The following is a 23,475-nucleotide window of genomic DNA, read 5'->3' on the forward strand; positions in this document are numbered from 1 at the left end:
TTAAGTTCATGTGTCAAATCTGACAATTCTTATGTTGGAGGCACCGTGCTCCAACCAATAGATAGGAGACAGACTATTAGAACCTTACAACATATCTCTCCCCTTGTCTCCCGCGTTCCTCCTCACACTCCTGTCTCCCACGGGGGTCTCAGTATTCCCTAGCCTCCTCCAGCTCCAGCTGGTACACCTCTTCATGGGGGTTGTCTGGGCAGCTCTGCCCGTTATTGGGGGGTCTTACCGAATGGAACCGGCTCCAGTCCCCCTTACACAGGATCCAAGGCAAAATGTCCACCTTGTGATGCAGCTCTGGAGAAAACTCTGTACTGATGAGATTTGGCGCGCCCGCCCCTTTCCCCCGGGTGATCAGCTTCATGTGGTCGTCATAGCAACAGTGCTGGGCGGCCAGCGTGGTGCTTTCGTACGACAGCATGGATCGGACGCAGAAGCGGGCCGAGGGCTTGTAGATGTCCAGGCGCTCTTTGGGGCCGCTGGCGTCGCGCCAGCGGTAGGTCTTGCGGAGCGTCTCGTCGAAGATGTTGACGGCGCTGTAGACGGCCTCAGACGGGTAGGCGCAAGGGCAGCTGGGTAGCTCGGTCAGGACCTGGTGGAGGTACTTTTGGAGGAAGTCGTTCTTGCAGCTGAGCCACTTCTCGCAGCTGTCCACGTCTGTCAATGTCAAACACATCCAACTTTATTTATAAAAGCGGCAGCATACTTTCAAATATGATGTGGCATCGTCTATAGTGAGAGGGATCGATGGCATAACAGTCAATACACCAGGAATATACAGAATCTATAAATGATAAAAGGGGAACCAATACATAACATAACAATCAAAATACAACCACTAGCAATCAATCACATAGAAACACACTTTGATTATCTCCTATAATAAATGAGGCACATCTAGTGGCTGAAAACGATTGTATGAAACGAAGTATTGCAAATCTCAAGCTTTGGCACAAATCTCCCTTTGACATATATGTTTTGCGTCACATTTGAGTTATGGTCATGTTTATACAATTTAAGAATTGGCCTATATCGCCTGTAGGACACTTTCCTATACATCTATGAAATCATCTGCAACATTAAACGACCTATCCACAGTGACAGTATTATATATAGGGGTGAACATCGCAAGCGTTAGTGATTTCATCGTTTTAATCAAAGGCATTCGTCTCCAGCGCCGATTTTGGATGTAATAAAAAGATCCGTTTTGAGATGGATTATAATTTAAGACAGGTCTGATTACCCAAAAGGAAACCAAACAGTGGCTTTCCAAGCATAAAAGAGGTGAGTTCAACACGTTAAAATCCTTTACTTCAAACCGGGGGGCCCTGCAAAGCTCCCCAAATACGACGGAGAGGTGAATGTGAGAGGATTTAAAAACTCAAGCTAAGGTACAGCGAGTGCCAAAAAATAATATCAATGTTGGAGGCTGCGGTCAAATTGGAACCTATTCATTATAAACATTTATGTTCCTTCGAGGATTGGGGGGAATAAAAAAAGAACTTCTGACACTTTATCTTGTTCTGTTTTTCTAGCGCATTCTTTATTATTATTGCAGAGCGAAAAGAGCTATCACTTTCACTGGTTGGTGCCAGGCACTATGAGACTAATAAAAGGGAAACTAAAAAGCAATTCAAACATTTCTTGGAGGAACAGTCGGTTTTTCATGGTCTCTGTTAAAACTCTCGGTGGAGCAATCCTTAACGTGGTGGTGGTGGGGGGGGGGAGGGCATTTCTACCACTCCTAACTGGACTCCCACAGTTTCTCTGTGATTGAGGCCCCAGAAGAGCAGTTAACCCCCCCCCCCAAACGGAACAAACCATTAAACGACAGCTTTCCCCAAAACTAGTGCCCAGTGTTACCCTAAAAAGGGACACATACATTGACATAAATACACACAAACACACACACACACACACAAACACACACACACGCACACACACACACACACACACACACACACACACACACACACACACACACACACACACACACACACACACACACACACACTGCAGTAAACATACTTGTGTCCAGGGAGTCAGTGCCATTCTGTGTCACCACGGGCATCAGCTCTGTCACTGTGTCGAGGTCATCTACAGAGGAACAGTGGAAAAAAAAGAGACACTAGTTCAGAAAACTGCCAGTTTGCCAACTGGGCAAAGGGGCATACCAATGTGGTGTGAGCGTACCGTTTTTGTTTTGCATGTTCTAGTCTAGTACAGTGCAGGACACACTAAAGTCCAGTGGACATGACTGGAGGGACTGTCCAAGCCCCCCTTTCCCTCTCAGACATGCACACACACACACACACACACACACGCGCGCGCATGCACCCACCCACGCACGCACGCACGCACGCACGCACGCACGCACGCACGCACGCACTCCCTCTCCCTCTCCCTCTCCCTCCCCTCTCCCCCCTGCAGTTCTAGGGCAGCAGTACAAGCCTTCATTGAGCCCATGGAGTTGTGTACACACCCCAACTCTGCAGGAGAGCAATGGTAGATTTCTAAACACACACACAAGGATCAACATTAGGTTTGTTCTAGTCCCGGCTGCTCTGACCTTGTTCAACTTGACGCGTCAGTCAGAGACAGAGTGCTCTCTTTCTTACATTCAACTAACAAAGTTCTAAATAAGAAGCTAATGCACCTTAATTTTGTACCAAGCCTAAAAACACAACACACAAGACATGTTCTCTTTGGGATGGTTGCAGTCTCAGCAAAGTGTGCTGTGCTGTAGCTGTAAGCCTGTGAGACAAAGCAGACCACTAATATGTGAAAGGTCTCTTGATAGGTTTCGATCGCACAGCTTACACCTATCAAGTACTTCCAGATTAGTGGTCATGAAGGAAAGGAGAGAAGGAGAGGAAACTATCAAGGACCACTTGGGCACAGTCATGGTGCGTCCCAATTCTCCACCTTTGTGTGGTAAGTGTGGTAAGTGCATTCCTCCACATCGATTAACAAGGAATGTACTGTTGTAAGAGACAATGGTGTAAACCAATCCTATGCTTTGAGATCCATGTTGGGGACGTGCACAAAGACACACTTCAAACGGCGGAGAATTGGGATACAGCATCAGGCGAGTACTGATGATGTCACACAGCTAGGGACAGGCAAGGACACACAGACAGCCTTACCCGGACATCTCTCCAGATCGCAGGTCCTGGACTCCGTCGCTGTGCAGGCGTAACCGCAGGAACGGATGCGCTTCTGGTTGCCATGGCCGCAGGTGATGCTGCACGGCGACCAGTCGCTCCACTCCTCCTCCTCGTACTCTGAGATGGGGGGATGAGAGAGGGAGGTGGGAAAGAATGAGGAAAACAAAACAGAGAGGTATGTTAGCGGGCCGGCACGTCTTTGAAGTGAGCCTAGCAAATTCCTCACCCAGCTGGTTGGTGTGTTATGCCATAAAACAGCGGCCACAAATAAGTTTGGAGCCACAGTAGAAGACCCTAGAGAGTCAGGCCAACCGTATATATATAACAACGGTTCGAGGAGAGACGGTAAACAAGGCAAAACTTCAAAAGGACAGGAAGGGTTCAGAGGAGAGAGAGAAGTCCTCTTCATAAGGTTGTACAAATGATACTAACTGTTAGCGTTGCTAAAGAGGAGGGTGCTCTGGAAGTGGAACGAAGCATGGAGTGGAACGAGGAATGGTGTTAAAATGAGCCCGTCCTCTAATTTCTACCTCCCCCGCCCCCCCTGGTCTCTAAGTACTGTCGAACCTCTATAAGTTGATTGCATGACTAAACCTTCCCAAATGCTACCTGAGATTTTAATAATGTGCTTTAAACCAGGATTATCTGTCCCAAAAACTCTTGATGAGGAAAACCAGCAAGCCTAAGATAGACAAGGAAACACTCCCACTAGGGAAGAAACCTTTTGAGAACTCATCTTCCGTGATACGATCATGTAGGGAGTACCAGCTATAAGCTGACACCAGTAAGTACTTGCCAAGAGAAGTGAGCCTAATGCAACCAGTGGGGTTCAAACCCAAGTCTCCCATGTGGAAGGCACAAGCGTCGACTATTAGGCCAAGAAGATTTCTCAAGATTTGACTTGTCTCAAGATTTGAGACAAGTGACACACGAGTTTACGTGTCTCACACTTCATCACGGAAGTGTGATTCCAAATCACTCTCTGTTACTCTAACAAACACAGAACCTGTTGTAGGTAAATTGATCTGGGATCAGCTGGGCTCTCTCAATGAGTCCCCAGCACAGTGGCACTTTGCCAGGGACTCTTAACTGCTCCCCTTAGTTCTGTTTCCACACAGAAGTTAATGACGCACGGCTCAATTAATATTGCATATTTTTCAGCAAAGTATAATCTCACTAATGATCAGGATGTAGGGGCCAGCTGGCAAGCTAGGGTGTCTGTCTGTGTGTGTGTGTGTGTGTGTGTGTGTGTGTGTGTGTGTGTGTGTGTATTTGCAAGTGTATATGTGTGCCTGTGTGTTTTTCTCTTGGTTGTAATAAATATGTCAGTGGCAAATTCTGCCGCTTACAGCCCAGCGGGCTGAGCCAAGATAAACAGTGCTGCAGGACAGCAATGCCCTAATAGGTTTTCTGTTTAATGAACAATGAGTTCTCTCCCTCTCTCCCTCCCTCCCTGAGAGAAGAGGGGACGAAAGAGGGAGGAAAGAGAGGAACAAACAGAGAGAAGGACAGAATCCTAGAAAAGACGGAGAGCGTGGGATGAGAGGAGGGATCGGCAAATGATGAAGGAGGGAAAGAGGGAACAGTGAGGACAGAGGGAGAAATGGAGAGATGGAGACAGCGAGAGAGAGAGAGAGAGAGAGAGAGAGAGAGAGAGAGAGAGAGAGAGAGAGATTGAAGAAGAGGAGAAGAGAGGAGAGGGAGATTAAGTTCATCTCACACCCCATTGCTTCGCCTCCAGTTAGCTAATGCCTTTTGGGCCTGTTGCCGGGGGTTACTAGCGCTAGGCTAATTGCAAGCTTTTGGGTCTGGTGTTGAAGGAGCTCTCTGTTGTCTACTGGCCAACACTATCCCTAATCCAGGAATGCTGTGGAGCCTCTATACTCTTTCTTTCTTTCTTTCTTTCTTTCTTTCTTTCTTTCTTTCTTTCTTTCTTTCTTTTTTTCTTTCGTCTGTTTCTTTTGACTGTTTCTCTCTTTTATTTGGACTGTTTTTCTCTCTTCCTCTTCCTCATTGCCCACGTCACCATCCATCCCTTTCTCTCTACGCGATCTCTCTATCCCACCTCCCTCTCTCTCTCCTACCATCATCTCTTTCACGTACTCCCTCGTTCCCTTACGTCTTGTGTGATTCCCTCAATTCCATCTTCGACCTTTGCCCTCCCCTAATCCTCTTTCCACCACTCTGTAACTCCCTCCCTCCTCCAAACATCGAAGAAACATGATTGCCCATACCTTGGCTGTGGTCAACTCACCAAGACAGTTTTTTGGGGGGATATTTAGTTGTCTTACTCAGATACTTGATATCTGAGTCATATTTTGTTTCGCCATAGAGCCCCATTCAATCTGAACATACTATGTCCAAAAAACACAGTTCTAACTAATTTGTATACTCAGTGTGACCAAACTGAAAACACACATTATGGGTTTCATTATTATGGGTTACAATATACATTATACAGTGCTGCTATAGTTGCACAAATAGGGGGGCATTTGTTGAGCCAGGTATAGCTTCTACTTCGAGGATCAGCACAAGATTATCCTGGAGGTTGTTTTTACTGTAATTGTACACTACTAAGTATAGTACAAGTATATACAAGTAGAGCCCACATGAAGAGGTTGGAAGTGGCTTTGGTTATCCAGATCTATCCGGTGTATGTGTGTGTGTGTGTGTGTGTGTGTGTGTGTGTGTGTGTGTGTGTGTGTGTGCCCATATGTTTGTGTGCAAGGTGACATCATTGTGGTTGGAAGGCTGTTATTGCTCACTGAGGGCTGGGTGCAAGAGCTGACCACACAACAACACCACAACATCCATCAAAGCGTGGTGAGGAAATCAGACGGGCAAAGAGAGGGGAAGTCTAGGAGGAAACAGGGGCAATGAAAACAGGAAATGCAATAAGCACCTTTAAAAAAAACGTATTTTTCAATAAGCTCAAAACAAATCCACAGCCTGGATATATGAATAAATACCCCATTGATCCCCAGATCAATTATGTACATGTACATGATAATGTATACTTTTTACTTTATCACAGTATGTTAACGGTGAGCTATACTTAAAGCACAGAGTGCAGATCTTAAGACTTAAAAGACGGGATGACCCCAGGCTATCCCCCCAGCTCCCCTCACCCCGCCAGCCTGGCCATGCTCCCAGTCTTCTGTCTAATTGAACACAAATATTAGTTGTTTGGCCAGCGGGCAACAAAGGGGCCCCACGCTGCCATTAACAAGAGACTCGGACTAAGGTTCAAACAGACACATTTTCCAAGCACCAGTGTCAACTTCAAAGGACACACACACACACACACACACACACACACACACACACACACACACACACACACACACACAGTGGACTTCAAAGGACACACACAATGGCCTGAGCACTAACTCTCTCGCTCTCACTTACATTCTCCCTCACTTGAGTAAGCCTAGCCTCATATGCTCCCCCCCACTGTCTCCACCTCCCTCATTTTATCTGTCACCCCTTTTCATCTTTAATCATCTGTAATCTTGTCATATCTTTAATCTCATCTGTTGTATTCCCCTTCACACTCCTTTGAAGTTTGACCCCTTCCCCTTTTTTTCCGCCGTCGTTTTTTTTCCTTTCTATCAACACTCTTTCCCTTACTCTCTCTCAGCTCTCTTGTTCCCCTCTCCATCTCTCTTCTCTCTCTTCTTCTCCTGTTCTATCCCCTCATCCCGGTACCTTTCTTTTCCATCCCCCCCTTTCTAAAAACGATCTCAAACCCTCATCATCTCACCCCTCCAATGTCCTTAAAAAGCTTGGTCTTGCTATGGACCATAGAAAGACCAAGGATGGATTGTCCGTACTGACATCTCTCAGATACAGTAGTCTGGAGAGACTCAGTGTGACAGACTTTTGTCTTACCATCAGATCAAGAGGACATCCTCAAGGTCCAGGTGTAACACTTGAGTTTACAAGTCTCAGACAAGGCTACCCTTCCATTCCCCCTTACTGAAAAGGGTCTCAAGACTCCAGACTCCAAATCATGCCTGCTATACCAGCACCATTGTTGGGGTATGGCATTCTATTTCAATTCAGTCAGATAAATTGAAATTCAAAATGCCATTTACACTCACCAAACACTTTATTAGGAACACCTATACACCTTCTCATGGTGGAGGTGGTGTAATGGTGTGGGGAATGTTTTCTTGGCACACTTTGGGCCCGTTAATACCAATCAATCATCGCTTGAATGTCACAGCCTATTTGAGTATTGTTGCTGACCATGTGCATCCCTTCATGGCCACAATTTACCCATCTTCTAATGGCTACTTCCAGCATGATAATGCACCATGTCACAAAGCAAGCACCATGTCACAAAAACACGCTAACACAAAGCACCATGTCACAAAACATCCTTTAGGATGTGGTAGAACAGGAGATTCACAGCTTGAAATTGCACCGGAATCTGAAACTGCAGAAAAATCTGCAGGAATTGCATGATGCAATCATGTTATCAAGGACCAGAATCTCAAAGGAATGTTTCCAACATCTTGTGGAATCAATGCCACAAAGAATTGAGGCTGTTTTGAGAGCAAAGGGAGGCCCTACCAAGTATTAGTATAGTATTCCTAATGAAGTGTTTGGCGAGTGTATGTTCAATGAGCATATCTCAATCCCTTAAATGAAAATGTTCAATTAATTGATTGATTAGAAACCCAATGGACACCAACCCTGTCCAACAACAGCAGCCAGTCAGTCCCAGACAAACACTGCCTGTCTCCTGTGGATAATAATGATCTAGCACAGCTCTTTTTGGCAAACGACTGCAGAGCACTCTCAAAGCTAGGGGCTAAGGGAGCGTCGGCTCACTTTGAGGTGAATGCATACTGGTGGGGTTAACAAAATTAGAGGGTTGTTAGACCAATGGTTGCCTGTTACAGGTCAAAGACAAACACAAAAACAACCCAACACGTGAAATACGTTTCGAAGCCAAAGAACACAGCTCGGAAAAAGATGCTATTTCAGGGAAGGCCGGATTAATGAATGAGCTTTGGGTGACTTCCTCTTTGGGGCTGGCGATGAAAGTCACAAATTACCTATTACCTGGAGGTGAGTTGAGGTCTTTGAAAGCTTTTCTTGGCTCTCTTCACTGAAAACAGCCCCATGCCAGCTCTAATGGTTCTACTATGATCATAATGGTTTCTGTAACATGATCCGCGTATCAAAACATTTTAATGTACAATTATCATTTAAAGACACAGGGAAAGGCACTAGCTATTTATGTATAAGCTCTAACTAAGGCTCAGAGTTTTTGAACTTGTCAGGTTACATGGTCAGCAAAAACGTCTGGCCTGGAAAAACTCCTGGTTTTAGATATAAGGTACATTACGAGAAGTGTTTCCCCTCTAGAAGTATTTTATTTTATTTAATCTCTAACATCAATGGCCAGGCCTGCACTGGACACTTGTTATCTTGTTATCTTGCGATCCAAGCATCTTTGATTCTATGGGTATGTCTAGTCTCTCATAGCCATACCTTAAAATCACGTTGTTTTCACGCCTCCTTTGGACGCCTGGAGAATTTAAGATTAGCCGATCTGGCTTCGATTGTGGCGTATGACATGTTTATGTAGCGGACCTTGAGAGAGCGTCCTCATATAATAAATCATGTCAAAGGGAGGGAGTTGGGGGAGGGCAAATGCCCTCATTTCTGTCTTCGAGCCCTGCGGAGGGGAAGCCGGCAGAACAAAAACATCTTCCGACAGCTCGTCGGCATATGTGCCCTGACCCCCTGACTCCGGGCACCTCGTACACAAACAACCCCCATCTCATCTCTGTGATAAGGTATACCAAACAAACAGGACAGGCTGTTATACAAGCCAAGGCAATACAGTGCACAAAGCATTCTCTAGGAAACATTATCTTAGCCATTGTCTTGAAACAGAGTTGCTTTCTTCCCCTTCTCGAGGTAAAAAGTATTTGAAGACGGGTTCTGCTATTGTCTTTGAAAAGGATGTCATTTGTCAAGAAATCCTTCCAAGCATCCCATCTTACCTCACCTCACCGTGAGGTTTTGAAAGAGTATATCCAATATGGCCATAATAACATACATGACACATGACACATGACACTAAACTGAACAACTTCTTGTGGTCCACATTTAGGAATGCTCTCTTTCTGATTGTTAAACGTTAACAAGGACGTAGCCAGTGTAACCAAGTGTTTTCTGTATAGTACAGTATAACAGGACAGTGGCTGAAAAGGACAGTGTGAAAGGAAAATATCAGAGCCAGCACACTATGGTTCAGGTAGGCCCAGTAGTGTGTAAAGCCCCTTGTCTAGTGCTAACTCACCATAGTTATCCTTGGAGTCCCAGCCCTTGTTCCAGCGACTACCCCAGTCTCCCCCCACCCCGCTGAGCACAGGCTCCTCCGTGTCATAATTATAGTCCTCCGTGGGTTCCTCCAGGCTGGCTCGGCCCGGTCCGCTCTCTGTCTGGTCCGGGTACTCCCAGAACAGGGGCCAGAACAGCTTCTTTTGGCCCAGCCACTCCTCCTCCGACAGGGACCAATCGCTGCGGCCCTCCTTGGCCTGCAAGTCCATCTCCATCTCCGTCTGGGGGTCGTCCACCACCTCGATGGTGACCTGGAGGAGATAGACGTAGAGTTAGAATGAGTAGAGAGGATGTTTTGGTTCCAACCACCTCAATGGTGACCTAAAAGGATGGGGGCATAGAGTTAGAATGAGTATTATGGACATTTAAATTCAAAAGTATGATCCAAACACCTCAATGGTGACCTGGAAGAGGTAGACACATAGAGTTAGAATGAGTAGAACCAACATTTCAATTGAATATAACACTGAATTTCTGGACCAGCTCTGCGGCTATATTCGGTTTACCACTTGGAATGCTTGATGAATTGAAACAGTGAGAAAGAGAATACACTATGAAAGGGACTGGACACTCCATTAAGCAAACTACTGTTTATGTCTAAGAGTTTTAGGAACAATAACAAATTCCAATATTTCGCTGCTGTTCCCCTTGAAGCAACACACGCTGAACTCTTCTCAGCATGAATGTAAGAAACACCTGGCAGAAATCATTTTAACTTTCATTTGAACACAGTCCTCATTCAATCATATCAAAACTAGCCAAATCTGTTCTATATCTCCATTCTTTCTGTCATGTACTGTAAGTTATACACTTCACTCTTTTTCAGCTCCAATAACGTGAACCTTTTAAAAAGGTTCACCGTATTCAACCGGGAATTCGGGGAGTGATTTCACACTTGACAATTATCCTCAGCAAATTGCAACAAAATTGAGTAAATTGCCACTTGACCAATTTGCCAAGAACAAGATTTATCACAATTGCTCCTGTAATCTTGTGAAGTCACAGACTCTGATGCAGTTTATTGCCAGCAATTATTGAACGCACAATACAGTCACACATGACGGTAAAACATGCATGACTGTAGAGCAACATTGATAGCACAGCTGCTGCCCACAAAACTGCGTCTGTATACACACTTACATCAAAAGCAACAGGCTAAGACTAGAGCCCAGTGTGATGAGCAGGGTTCAAACTTGGGTCTCCCACATGGAAGACACAAGCGTCTACCATTAAGCCAAGAATACATCCTCATGGTCCAAGGGTGGGGCTACCTCATCACACAAGCGAGATTACAAATCACCTCTGCTACACCAGCATCAGGATTTCCAGGTAAAAAACACAGTTTGAAAAATATTTTAAACGGTAACATTAACAGCAAAGACTAGCAACAACAGTAAAGGTAAAATGTGAAGGTAAAACAACAAATAATTGAGAGAAAGCAATACGTTTATTAATAATAACCTCTCCAGCATAAGGACTTCCAGGTGAAAGCATTACAACAGTAGTGTGTTGGTGTGAATTTGTCCCAATTCAGCCATTTAACAAGCCTCCATTGTTTTCTCTGATTGTTTTTTCTAACCATGGATTGAAAAAGCGTATAAGGAAATGACCCTGACTACTGTATGTACCACAGTGCAACATTAGCTGCCTCTGTAGATTCAAAGATATCAACAGCATCAGACCAAAGACTATGCGAAGAAAATGAGGGCGAAGAAAAACCAAACAAAACGTCTTATAACATAAACAACTTCAAGTAAACAACAGCCCCCTCAGCTCTGCCTTGCAACAGTGTACATCCCCTCGTAAAAACGATTGTCTGATGTCCTATCTAAACCCACTGGTTTCCAGGGAAGAGACTGGTGGTAGTGAGGGAAGCGGGTGCATAGGGAGCTGTCCGTCCTCTTTTCAGTCCTCTTGGTGCTGACAGGTTTCTGCATAGCGTGTCAGGGCACGTGTGGTGCAGGACGGGTGGAAGGAAAGGATAGGGGATGAAGGGGGGGTCAGATGGAGGGATGGAGAGATAGGAAGAGCATAGTGGACGGGAAGAGGGTGGTATGTCTGTAAGAGGGGGAACATGACAGAGGGTTAAGAGGAGAGTGGAGTAGGGGTGAGGTGAGTGGGATAGGGGACCATGGCGGCATAGGGTGAGGTGGAGCAGGATGGAGGGAGAGAGTGATAGGGGAAGAGACAGAAAGCCAGGCTCCAGCACACATACACACACACACACACACACACACACACACACACACACACACACACATACGGACACGGACACGGACACGGACACACACACACACACACACACACACACACACACACAGACACACAGACACACACACACACACACACACACACACACACACACACACACACACACACACACACACACACACACACACACACACACACACACACACACTCCCAACCACAAGCTCACAGGCCCAGACAAATGCAGTGTTATTTATGTTCCTGCCAGAGTTACAATCTGATGGCTGCTACAACTGTTTATAAAGACAAACGAGCGTCTGAAGAGGGAGAGAGCTGCTGCTTTAAAAACGCCCAGTGTCCACAGCGGTTATCAGCCTTTCTCTCTTTCTTACTCCTCTGAAAGAGAGGGGGGGGTACATGAGGACAAATAGTAAGCCACTAGACTAGAACCTAAAAGAGGGAAAATATGGCATAGCTTGGTCCGAGGAAACCATCATCATCGTACCTAAAGTCCCCACCATTCCAAAAATCATCTCCACCATACCTAACGTAGTCACCACCACCATACCTTAAGTCATCACCGTCCTACCTAACATCATCACTGTCATACCTGAAGTCATATCCGTCATACGTAAAGAAGTAAGCCTTCACCATCATACCTAAAGTCATCACCATCATACCTAAAATCATCTTCATACCTAAAGTCACCACCATCATACCTAAAGCCATCACCATCATACCTAACATCACCACCATCATATCTTAAGTCCTATCTGTCATACTTAAAGAAGTAAGCCATCACCATCATACCTACAGTCATCACCACCATCGCTATCAAGTCATCACCGTCACTCCTAAAGTCACACAGCAAGTTGGAGTGCCATCCTGCTAAGAATGCGTGTCTTTCAATGGGTAAAGAAAGAGGGAGTGGACAATCCACTGAAGGCCCTGTCAGTACAGTACAGTACAGTACAGTAACCTCTCAGTGTGGGTGAAGTTGGACTCTGGCAGGGCAACTCAAGGCGGAGGACCTCTCCATATTGAAGTAGATGTCTATTTCCTGCCGTCTGTCTCGGCTTTAAGTAGAGGAAGTGTATTAGCCTTAACTAGGACCCATTAGTGAGCTGTGAGTCATAGTCATGCACAGGCAGGAGTGGCACTTCCATCAATGCCCAAACACTCTAGAGAGAGAAGGGCCTCTCAAGGCTAATAGTTCTGGAAAGGCCTATTGCGAATCAAGAGATGTGTGTTGGTCATTCGTCAACGTGGAAGGCTCTGTAAGATTGCCAGCATTTCAAAGGACGAAGACTTGAATACACCGTGTTCTATGGCATTCTTTTCTATTTGGTTCTGCTTGAAAGGACAATAATTGTTTTAATACTGTACACACTATGCTATTATTTTCTTTTCTATTCTACTATGTTCTGTTCTCTTCTTCTCTCCTCTAGCCTATTTGACTCTCACACCGTGTTGCTAAGAGTCTCGTGCAGTTCACTCAGTTCGTCACACTTTGACCCTCCACAGTCAAAACCAATGAATTCCAGCCGATGTGATAACAAGTTAAAAAGCCCCTCTAAAACCGGTGGAGGATATTAGCTCCTGGCTCCGAAAGAAAGACTAATAAAATGAAATAGCTTTGTCTGGTTCCTATATAGGATGGCCCAGTCCCCACTTGGATGAAAGGAGCATTTTTCCTCGTTATAAAAAAAGACAAGCGTTTTTTTTTCTTCGATTTCTGGATACCTGGATACTCTTGTGTCATTCTTTCCCCCCGAAGTCTAACTTCATTTCCTTTCAAATCCACTTGCGCACATAAAGTCCCCATCATAATACTACAAATAAAAAGAAAGAAAACCGTTTTTTTTTGTTCGTACTTCTGCACTTTCTGATGATTGTGATCTGCACTTTAAAGGGCACGTTAAAAAGCGGCTTGTTAAAATAATAGGATGACCTTTGACCTTTGTGGATTTGGCTGTTTTTGTTTCTTTCTTTTTTGGTGTTTCTTTTTCTCACTTTCTCTCCCCCGCTCAGCCCCCTCTCTAAACCCTGTGCAGATGTTTCTCCATCATGGCCGACTTGAAGCACCCCACTGTAAAAGGTCTCGCATGGGGTAATTTAAGAGGCCGCACCGACTCAAAACAGCTGTGAAGGAAGATGGGGAGGAGAGGGGGGAAGGAGCACCCCCCCTCTCATTTTGGAGTTGTTGCAGCCCCTTTAATAACAGCAGGAGAAAAAAATACTAAATTAAATTAAGCTTAATGAAATACAAGGAAAACAGAAATCCCAGTAAACTCAGAATGTTGGCCAGAAGATCAAAAAGGACTTTGGTAGCCTTCACTAACAGGGATCTGATATAAACCAACACAACACCAAATCAGTTCAGACCATTTGACACTACCTCAAACAAACAGAATAGCCTGTGTGAGGTGTTTCACCTTAACCATACGACCTAAATAGAAGTCAATGGTAGTTATAGTTAGTCCTTTTTCCTTTTGGTAACACTTTATTTGGAGTTCCAGATGGTTTCATAGATGTTCAACTTCAACTAACCATAAACAAACTGTTCAGATAACTATGCACTAGCCCTTATCCTAACTCTAAATGTAAATGTAACCCTGGCGAATTGTTTCACATCAACAGAGTCGAGGTTGTTAGCTTGTGATAGTTTGTCCATGTAGGGGACTATCCAAATAAAGTGAAGGCAGTTTGGATAAAAAAGCACCATTTGAGACATTCACTGCTTTCCAACCATCCATTGTTTTAACCATCAGCTAACATTTACACAACACCGCTCCATCCAGCAATTTGGAACTCATTTTGTTTTATGTTAGCATAAAGGAATTCTCATTACACTTATAAATTACTCTAACACGTCATCCTGAGAGACTGCAGCTTTCAACAAGCGGTTGACATGACACGGCGTTCGCCTTACACAATTAGCTGGATTGCAAAACCAGGTGCAAAAGGTTGCTGCCGAATAAAATTGGCTGTCAACAATAATGATGTCTCATTATATGTCCATACCGCGCGTTCTGATGTAATCGTTTTGGTAAAAAAGAGACTTACGGGACAATTTTTGTTCTGTAGCTCTTAGGATTCTATGCGGCTTATGATAATCCTGTATTGAGTACCATTGTTCTAAGAGCTGCCATTAAAAACATTCTAGGATCTGTACTGTGAATACATCAGGATTATGACGCTAACTGTGTTTATTACCTATGTCAATGTCAATGGGTAGATACAATCCACAAGTATCAATTAAACAAAGGCAATGAAGGTAAATGTATCTATTCCGAGAGAGATATTTAAGCTTTGCCCCAATGGTCTGAACTTACTTTTCCTATCTATGTACTCTACTGTATGTATGTATAGCAGGGGAGGCTGGTGGAGGTAGAAATCGGAGGACGGGCTCATTGTAATGCATAGAATGGAATGAGGTGTGTTTGATACCATTCCTAATTCCATTCCATACATTACAATGAGCCCATCCTCAAATTTCTACCCCCACAGCCTCCCCTCATGTACACCAGCTATAGGGGCTAGATGTTGATTCAAAATTGGGCATACAAAAGGACTCTCTGATGCAGTGTACAGAATAGCCCCCAACTCTGCGTATGTAAACTGAGCATGCAGAGTAAAAAACTCGATACCTGTATGTTTGGATTCTGAGAGCCCATGTCTGCGTTAGCCAGTTCTGGGAAGTTCCTCAGATCCAGGATGAAGGGCTCTGGGTCCTCCTCTGGTTCTGGTTTCGGTAGGACCCCTTCGGACCCCCCTCGATGCTGGGACCACCTCCATCTGGAGTGCTTAGAGGAAGGGGTGGGAGGGAGGGTCTGTAACAGATTTTCCTGCTGGAGGTCCTCCAGTGTCTGACGGGCATCTCTCTGGTTGTCCTCAGATAATGCCTGAAGAAAAAAGAGACAGGAAATAATGGATACGGGTTCACACAATTTGTCCTACTGATGAGAATAACACAGGAAATTCATGTGACATTCAGAATGTTCCAAACATTCGGTAAATGAAACAGACTTGCTTTACCCAAGTCAGTATGTCTGTATGTCTGTCTGACAGTGAGTCCACCGTCAATCAATATGTCAGTACATCAGTCTGTCAGTCTGTCTGTCAGTGCACAGCTGGTTGGCATTTGCAGTAATACTCACACACACACACACACACACACACACACACACACACACACACACACACACACACACGCTCATACACAGACACACACACACACACACACACACACGCACACATACTGTACACATACTGTACGTACACACACACACACACACACACACACACACACACACACACAAAATATGGATCTTCTTCATCTGGTTCACTTTAGTACAGAGACCCTAAGTCTGGGCCAAAGAGAGAGGCCTCTCGATTTCTCAAGAGTCAACAACATCAAACTCAGCAGAGCCATTTGACACTAACTGTGTCTGTCTGTCTGTCTGTCTGTCTGTCTGTCTGTCTGTCTGTCTGTCTGTCTGTCTGTCTGTCTGTCTGTCTAATCCATCCATCCCTCCGTTCAGCAAGGGAGGGAGAAGGGAGAAGGAAGACTGGGGCAAGGGGAGGTAGGAGGATGGGTGAAGGTGGGGAGGGGAGGTTAAGGGAGAAGAGAGGAGGACGGTGGTGGAAGGGTAGGCCTGCAGCCCCTGATCAAAGCCTTCTCTCCACTGATCATGTGTATCCTACCTTGACTCACGTCTGTGGCTGTGTCTCCGACACACGCAAAACAGATGTCCCTCCCCACCCCCTCACTCCTAACGATAAATTCCACCTCCAGCGCTCTATTGAATTTCAGCATGACCAAAAACCTGCATTTAGCAGAGAATGCCATTCATTGAGAAGGCCTGGCATTTTTTTCAAAGGGGGCTTGGGTGTTAAAATAAATCTATTCCAGTAGTCATAACAAGGGGAAGGTTGCCTTTAACAATGAGTCAAAAGTGAGTTGGACATCAGGAACGCGACTATGCATCTGTACCAGGAAGAAAAACTATTAAGGTCTGGATGACTGGGTCTGTATTCACACCAGACACAGGTTATTAGGAAAGTTATTCCAGTCTTAACAAGATCCATGCAGATAGTTGACAGACAGAGAGAGAGAGAGAGAGAGAGAAAGAGAGGGAGAGAGAGAGAGAGAGCGAGAGCGAGAGAGAGTGAGAGAAGAGCCCAACCTATGAAGTTACATAAACCACTGTAATCTTCCTCTACACATTTCTCTCTTTCTCTCTCTCTTCTCTCTCTCTCTCTCTCTCTCTCTCTCCCTCCCTCTCCAGAATGTACACAGTCATCATATTGCTGATTACTGTGGCAGCTATGACACAGAGCGCCCCATCCACTGAAAACACGAAAGAGGGGTACAAAACATTCCACTGACTGACTGCACCACGCAATAAATGTTGGTTTAATTGTTTTATCCCGTATGATAACACAAGTGGAAGCTGAAGCCATGCATAAACAACTGAGAAAGTGACCTTCAGTGTATTAAGCTGTAATTATCTCTTACTAAGTATGTGGATTGAGAAGTTACTCATTTTCAACAAAAACCTTGGGAGGAGTTGAAGTGGAGTTAGTCTTGCCAAGACGCAGCCTTGTGTGTTGAATGGCTATGGAGCTGAATACGTGGGTGGGCAGTTGATGTTCAAAATCTGTGTGCTGAAAGGTTGAAGGAGCAATCAGAAATGAGAAATTCAGGGGACCCCGGGCAGTGAACTGGAAGCTGAAGAAGACAATGTGTCATCGTCTACCGGAAGTGTTGCCTTCCACTACATCGGTCGAGGTGTCTGTCTGTCTGTCTGTAGAAGACCCTCCCTTCAAGAAAACTTGTTTCACCCTTCCCCTTTTGTTTCTCGCTGGTACGGATGGCTGGAAACTAATGTGTAAGGGAACACACACAGACTGGCGCTCTGACACTATTCAATTGGCTGGTTCAGCTCGACTTATACTGTCATAGGATGATGGACCCTTCCTTTTCCTTTCCATTCTCCCATTCAGAGATGCTTTCTGTGCCTGACAAAGTAGCCAAGATCGTAAAGAAAGCGAAGAGCGAACTCGGCGGCGAAACTAAACAGTCGAGCTCTACTCCGCAACAACATCGAAAGTCGTTTGGAGGCCATCCCTTTCATATAAAAACACCATCATCAATGAAATGGATCCACTCATGGGTAGAAAACAGACGTCTTTCATTCTCTATGAGCGATTGAGTTTCTAATGGGGGGGAAAAGACTTAGGAGAGAACACAGCCCAAGGGAATAGACTACTCCAAATGGACTGTTCTTGAACATACTCACACATAAGCCTTGACCATGAATTCCTGAAGATCCACGAGAGAGAAAGAGAGAGAGAGAGAGAGAGAGAGAGAGAGTGAAAGAGAGTGAAAGAGAGATCAAGAGAAAGGCAGAGAGGGAGAGAGAGAGAGAGAGAGAGCGAGAGAGAGAGAGAGAAAGAGAGAGAGAGAAAGAGTTGAGGTGGCCAAAAGAAACATCCCCTGGAAAACCAGCGAAGGCAATCACCAGAATAGCGACACTCCAGGGTATATGAACGTCTGCCCAGAGACTGGCAGAAACTCTGAGAAATCTCTCATTGTCCAGCATTTTTTGCAGCTTTCTGCTGCTGCGAAACCAAACTCAGTGTAACCATCTGATTTGGTTGGCATGCCCTGATAGCATCAGCATATGAGCATAGCGTGCCTATCTATCCTATCTGTTTCTATAAAGACAGCCATTGTGTGGGCTCCAGTGCAGTAAGTGTAGCTATGGGTGTTGGGCAGAGAGCCTTGGTAGGTAAACAAAGATGGAGTTCTCCAAAAAGAACACTTTTGACAAAGCCAAACAATGCCAAAAAGGCCCTAAAGTTCAAACGTAAGACCATATGTTGTAAAGTGTGTGATCAAAGCTGTGACCAGGGCACCACTGAACTAAGTGTGTGAGAGCAATGGTCTTAAAGAGACCCTAACACACACACACACACACAATACATGGCACTTACACACACACACGGCCACGCGCATGTGCACACGCACACGCACTCACACACACACTCGCACGCGCACACGCACACACACACACACACACACACACACACACACACACACACACACACACACACACACACTCACGCACACACACACACACACACACACTCACTCTTGCTCTCTTCCCACAGTCATTACATTTGGACACAGGTTTCCTTCTTTTGACGCCTTTGAGAGACATTACCTCCCTGCATGGGGAGAGGAGAGGACAAATGAAACACATTAAAACAGAATAGGAAAACTGAGCGCCCAGTCATAATTCAATAAAACGGACAGATCTGATTGTTCCCGGAGAGGAGGAAAAAGCCATTTTCTTGTCCGTGGTGTTGGTGTATTAATAACTCTGTCAGCTCGCTTTATTCTTGGCCAGGCAGTTATGCTGTTAAACACCTCAGCGTGGCGGACAGGATGTGAAACCCAAGGAACGGACGTCAAGATGGATATTAGCTCCACTAACTGTGTGTGTGTGTGTGTGTGTGTGTGTGTGTGTGTGTGTGTGTGTGTGTGTGTGTGTGTGTGTGTTTGTGTGTGTGTGTGTGAGTGTGTCTATGTGTGTGTGTGTGTGTGTGTGTGTGTGTGTGTGTGTGTGTGTGTGAGTGTGTGTGCGCATGTGGCATAGCTCTGATTGTAAAAGAGGGGCTGGTGTGGACGTGTCCCTTTCCATGACCACCCTGACTGAAGCCCCCCAGGGGAAATTCACACTGACACTGGTGTGACCGATGAAATAAATATGTGTCTATACATACACTTTTGAAAACTAATATATATGGAATTCCATGACTGTACAGTGTATGAGTGTCCAGTGCTGCGCTCATGGGCTTTTGAGTTCTTAAATCATAGTGTACACTTTATAGCAATCGTTCAGATCTGTGTGTGTGTGCGCACGCGCCTGTGTGTGTGTGTGCGCATGCGCCTGTGTGTGTGTGTGTGTGTGTGTGCGTGTGTGTGTGTGTGTGTGTGTGTGTGTGTGTGTGCACGCGCCTGTGTGTGTGTGTGTGTGTGTGTGTGTGTGTGTGTGTGTGTGTGTGTGTGTGTGTTCTTGTGTGTGGCTCTGCTGGCGAAACATAAGATGGTGTGGTGTTTCTTCATTAAAAACCCCGGGTAAAGATTCCAGTGCGTATACCCAAGTATATGCAGCCATATACTTTCATACATAGATTATGGTATACGGTTTCAGCTTAACCTCAATTAGGGCGCCGGACATTTGAGAGCTTTCCACCCCACACAGTCATTCCGTTCCGCGATAAAGAACAGCAACTTGAACTTGTGAACGGGCTGAAGAATTTAGCACCCTCCGCAAAATGTTGGCATCGGGCATCAGTGCGTCTCTGTGAAAGGGGGGACTGGCCGATCCGTCCGGATTATTTGGTTTAACAATTATCAGAGCCTCTTTCCCTTCTACTCGGTCTCCTGCCCTCTCGGAGTCCACATCCAATATCGCTCCGCGCATACCAGGCCGGAGTTTGCCCAGAGGTTTGGATAAGTAAGTGGCTGTTTGTGTGTAAAACATGGGAGTTCATGGTGCGTCCCTCCAGTGGGCAGCCTCGACGGCTCCCCCGGAGCAACGTGAACCCGACCGCTTGCTTTAATGAAAACACATACCCCAGCACTCCAGAGAAGAGAAGGAGATGGAAGGATAGGGGGGGGTTGCATGATAGAGAGAGAGAGAGAGAGAGAGAGAGAGAGAGAGAGAGAGAGAGGGAGAGGGAGAGGGAAAAAAGAGGTCAAAATAAATAAAGAACGAACGAAAATAAAGAAGAAAACACAGAAAGGCGAAGTCAAGCATGTTTTCACACGCCAAACAATGATGCCCTGTCATCCAGCTGCGTCACTAAAACTGGCGCTGCGCTATCTATCTTGCACCATTTTGCCAAATCATCAAGTTCTCCAGAACATTCTTTCCCGTTCCAGCGAGGTGTGTTTCCAACCCCCTGCCTTAGTCAGCCCCAGAGACTGTATCTGGCGGCCCATTCATTCATTCATTCATTCATTCATACACTTCAACTGTGTTACTGAGATTGATACAGTATCTGCCAAAAGGTTCAACCAACGTAACGTTGAAAGGTATCTGGCTACTGTATGTCCATACTCTGTAAGCTTGTGTGAGTTACAGTTATATACAGTTAAATATCTCATCAGAGGGCTTCATCTTCAACAAACATACAGCCGAGACATTACATCTGCTTAAAAGGAAAAGGGGAGCTTTGTGTACAGTACTGCGTCTTCTATCCCACGGTGCTGGTTGTGGCAACTGGCAAGATCAAGTACACTCTTAAAAAAAGAAAGTTCGAGTTAGTACCAAAGAAGGGTTTTTCATTTGCCCCTGTAGGGACACCCTTTGGATGATTTGGTGAATGTAGCGGAGGTGATTTAGTGCAACGTGTTATGTTGTGTAGCCCTGCTTGAAACATGAATACTCAAGTGTCGCCCTTGGATTATGAGGATGTCCCCTTGGTCTACTGGTAGACGCTTGGGTATTAATGGGTCCTGAGATTAAATTCCCTCTGTCACACACAATTCCGAAGTACCATTTTGGTACTTTGTGTATCTCTGAAAAGATGTGACAGGTACAATATCACCAATATGGCAACACTCAACTTTGACCTCTGATAGGATATGGAGAATTTCCTGTCAAATGCTTTCTAGTCAGTACAGGACTAGGATTAATCGGGGTCCAGGAAACCACACTAGAGAGACTGAGAGGTGGAGAGGCAGCTAAGTCAACTCTGGGGTAATGGGTATGGGGTTTCTCCTCTCTTTGGAAACACGCCATAAATTCAGCAGTAGAAAGATAAGAGGGAGGGTAGCACTTTACATCTCACTAACTTCAAACACACACCGCAGTTCATCGCATCCAGTATAGAAGACATTATTTATGTCTGTGTGAGTTGTGGATCCAGAGAGAGGAGAGAAAGGGAGGGAAACATAAAACTCAAGCAACGATCAACAGTAATTGATAGCCATTCTATATCTAGAGAGAGATCTCGAGAGAGATATCTAGATATATCTAGAGAGAGAGAGAGAGAGAGAGAGAGAGACAGACAGACAGACAGAGACACGCCATATGAGCGTGGAGAGCAGGATGAGAAAGAGAGTGATATAGAAGGAGAGTGGTAATGTGGGAGAGACATACAGACGGAGAGAGAGAGAGAGAGAGTATGAGAGAGAGAGACATACAGACAGACAGACACCAAATGAGGGTGGAGAGCAAGATGAGAAAGAGAGTGATATAGAAGGAGAGCGGTAGTGTGTGTATGTATGTGTGTGTGAGAGAGAGAGAGGGGGGGGGGAGTAGGAGAGAGAGAGAGAGAGAGAGAGAGAGAGAGAGAGAGAGAGAGAGAGAGAGAGAGAGAATGACCTTACCCTTGTTCCTTCTATACCTCATCCTTAATCATAAGTCTATAAGCCTTGGGGTATAAGCTGTGTGAACTCTGACCAATTACCTTTGCACTGCTCCTTCAAACCTGGATAGCACATGTGCCATGATGACTGGTAACTGAGTCTATGTATCCTCTCATTACTCATGGCATGTTCTTATTAGAATGCATGGTTCCACTCAACTTTACTATGCCCTATACTATAGTTATAACACTGGATAATGCAATTCCATGTTTATGTATTGAGACACAATGTGGTGTATGTATTTATGGAGATGTGGAGCATAACTATATAGCTTGCATATACACTTGCAGTCTGTGATGTCTCCTCCACACTAGTAACCCTGGCCCAGAACTTTCAGATGCCTGAGGGGGTCTTTGGGGTAGGGATGGGTATACGTACCCCAAGCTCCAGGCATCACTACTAAACCAACTCTCTTCATCAAGCAAAGAAGTGTGAGAACAAAACCCACGCATCTGCGCCCTGACAGCATGCATGCCTTGTCTTGTCTTGGTCGGACTTGGTGTAAATGGTAAATACTTTAAGTGGCTGATTGAAATTATTTACCGGTGTGTTTCGCTTATTTCGAACACAAAATGATGCGGAAAACCATCAAGCGGTAGATCTATGCATGATTTAGTGCACTGTCTTCCCCGGCTCCAGCCCCGCCCGTTTTCGTGGAATGGTTGTCCATCTCTCTATCCAACTGGTTGCGAAATATAGCCACTTTTGGACAATGACCATTGATATTACCGAAAATGCAATACATCTGCTGAGTGATGTTGTCATGTTTCTGAACTTTTCACAGGATACAATATTGCAACCAAAACAGACGATGAAGACTGTTACGCACAGCCAATGTGTAAAACGAAAAGTATGCACTACACACGTCTAATTCTAACACATTGAACACTTTCGTCCACCACATTTAAAAATCGGGGAAATCAGAGAAATTACAATAAATCAACAGATAATATCTAAATCATTCGTTCATAATGGAGTTACCTCAACGGACATGGTGCGCTTGTCCTTGGAATTTGCGCTTTTCTGTTTTTTGGTTGGGAAACTCTCAATTGACACTAGGATTGTGGTCAAGAGCACTACCGCCAGTAGCAGAACTTTCCTTCGCATTTTGTGCATATTTTCTTCCAGTTTGGTTAACCTGTACTGAAATTGTTTCTCAGTTTTACTGGTGCGCTGATTCAGACTGTTCATAAGCCCCGCCACTGTCCAAGACACGTTCTCTCCTTGTCTTTGCTAAGAGTGTCCAAATTTGGATCAATATGATCCCACAATCCACAC

The 23,475-nt window shown here is 45.1% G+C and overlaps 1 protein-coding gene across 1 annotated transcript in view; it reads right to left on the reverse strand.

Moving 5' to 3' along the window:
* ism2a (isthmin 2a) overlaps positions 1–23,313 on the reverse strand; it is a gene marked incomplete at its 5' end in the record, with an annotated part of 23,627 nt that extends 314 nt beyond the window's left edge. The window contains 6 exons of the mRNA XM_083684128.1: positions 1–666; positions 2,038–2,106; positions 3,156–3,293; positions 9,499–9,790; positions 15,398–15,652; positions 23,179–23,313. The exon at positions 1–666 is cut by the window's left edge and continues 314 nt beyond it. Coding sequence (XP_083540254.1) covers positions 149–666; positions 2,038–2,106; positions 3,156–3,293; positions 9,499–9,790; positions 15,398–15,652; positions 23,179–23,313 — 1,407 coding nt within the window. The 3' untranslated portion in view covers positions 1–148. The remainder of the gene's footprint in view (positions 667–2,037; positions 2,107–3,155; positions 3,294–9,498; positions 9,791–15,397; positions 15,653–23,178) is intronic.
* Positions 23,314–23,475: the final 162 nt, after the last annotated feature.

Source organism: Argentina silus (genome assembly GCF_951799395.1).
Source record: "Argentina silus genome assembly, chromosome: 13".
Lineage (NCBI taxonomy): Eukaryota > Metazoa > Chordata > Actinopteri > Argentiniformes > Argentinidae > Argentina > Argentina silus.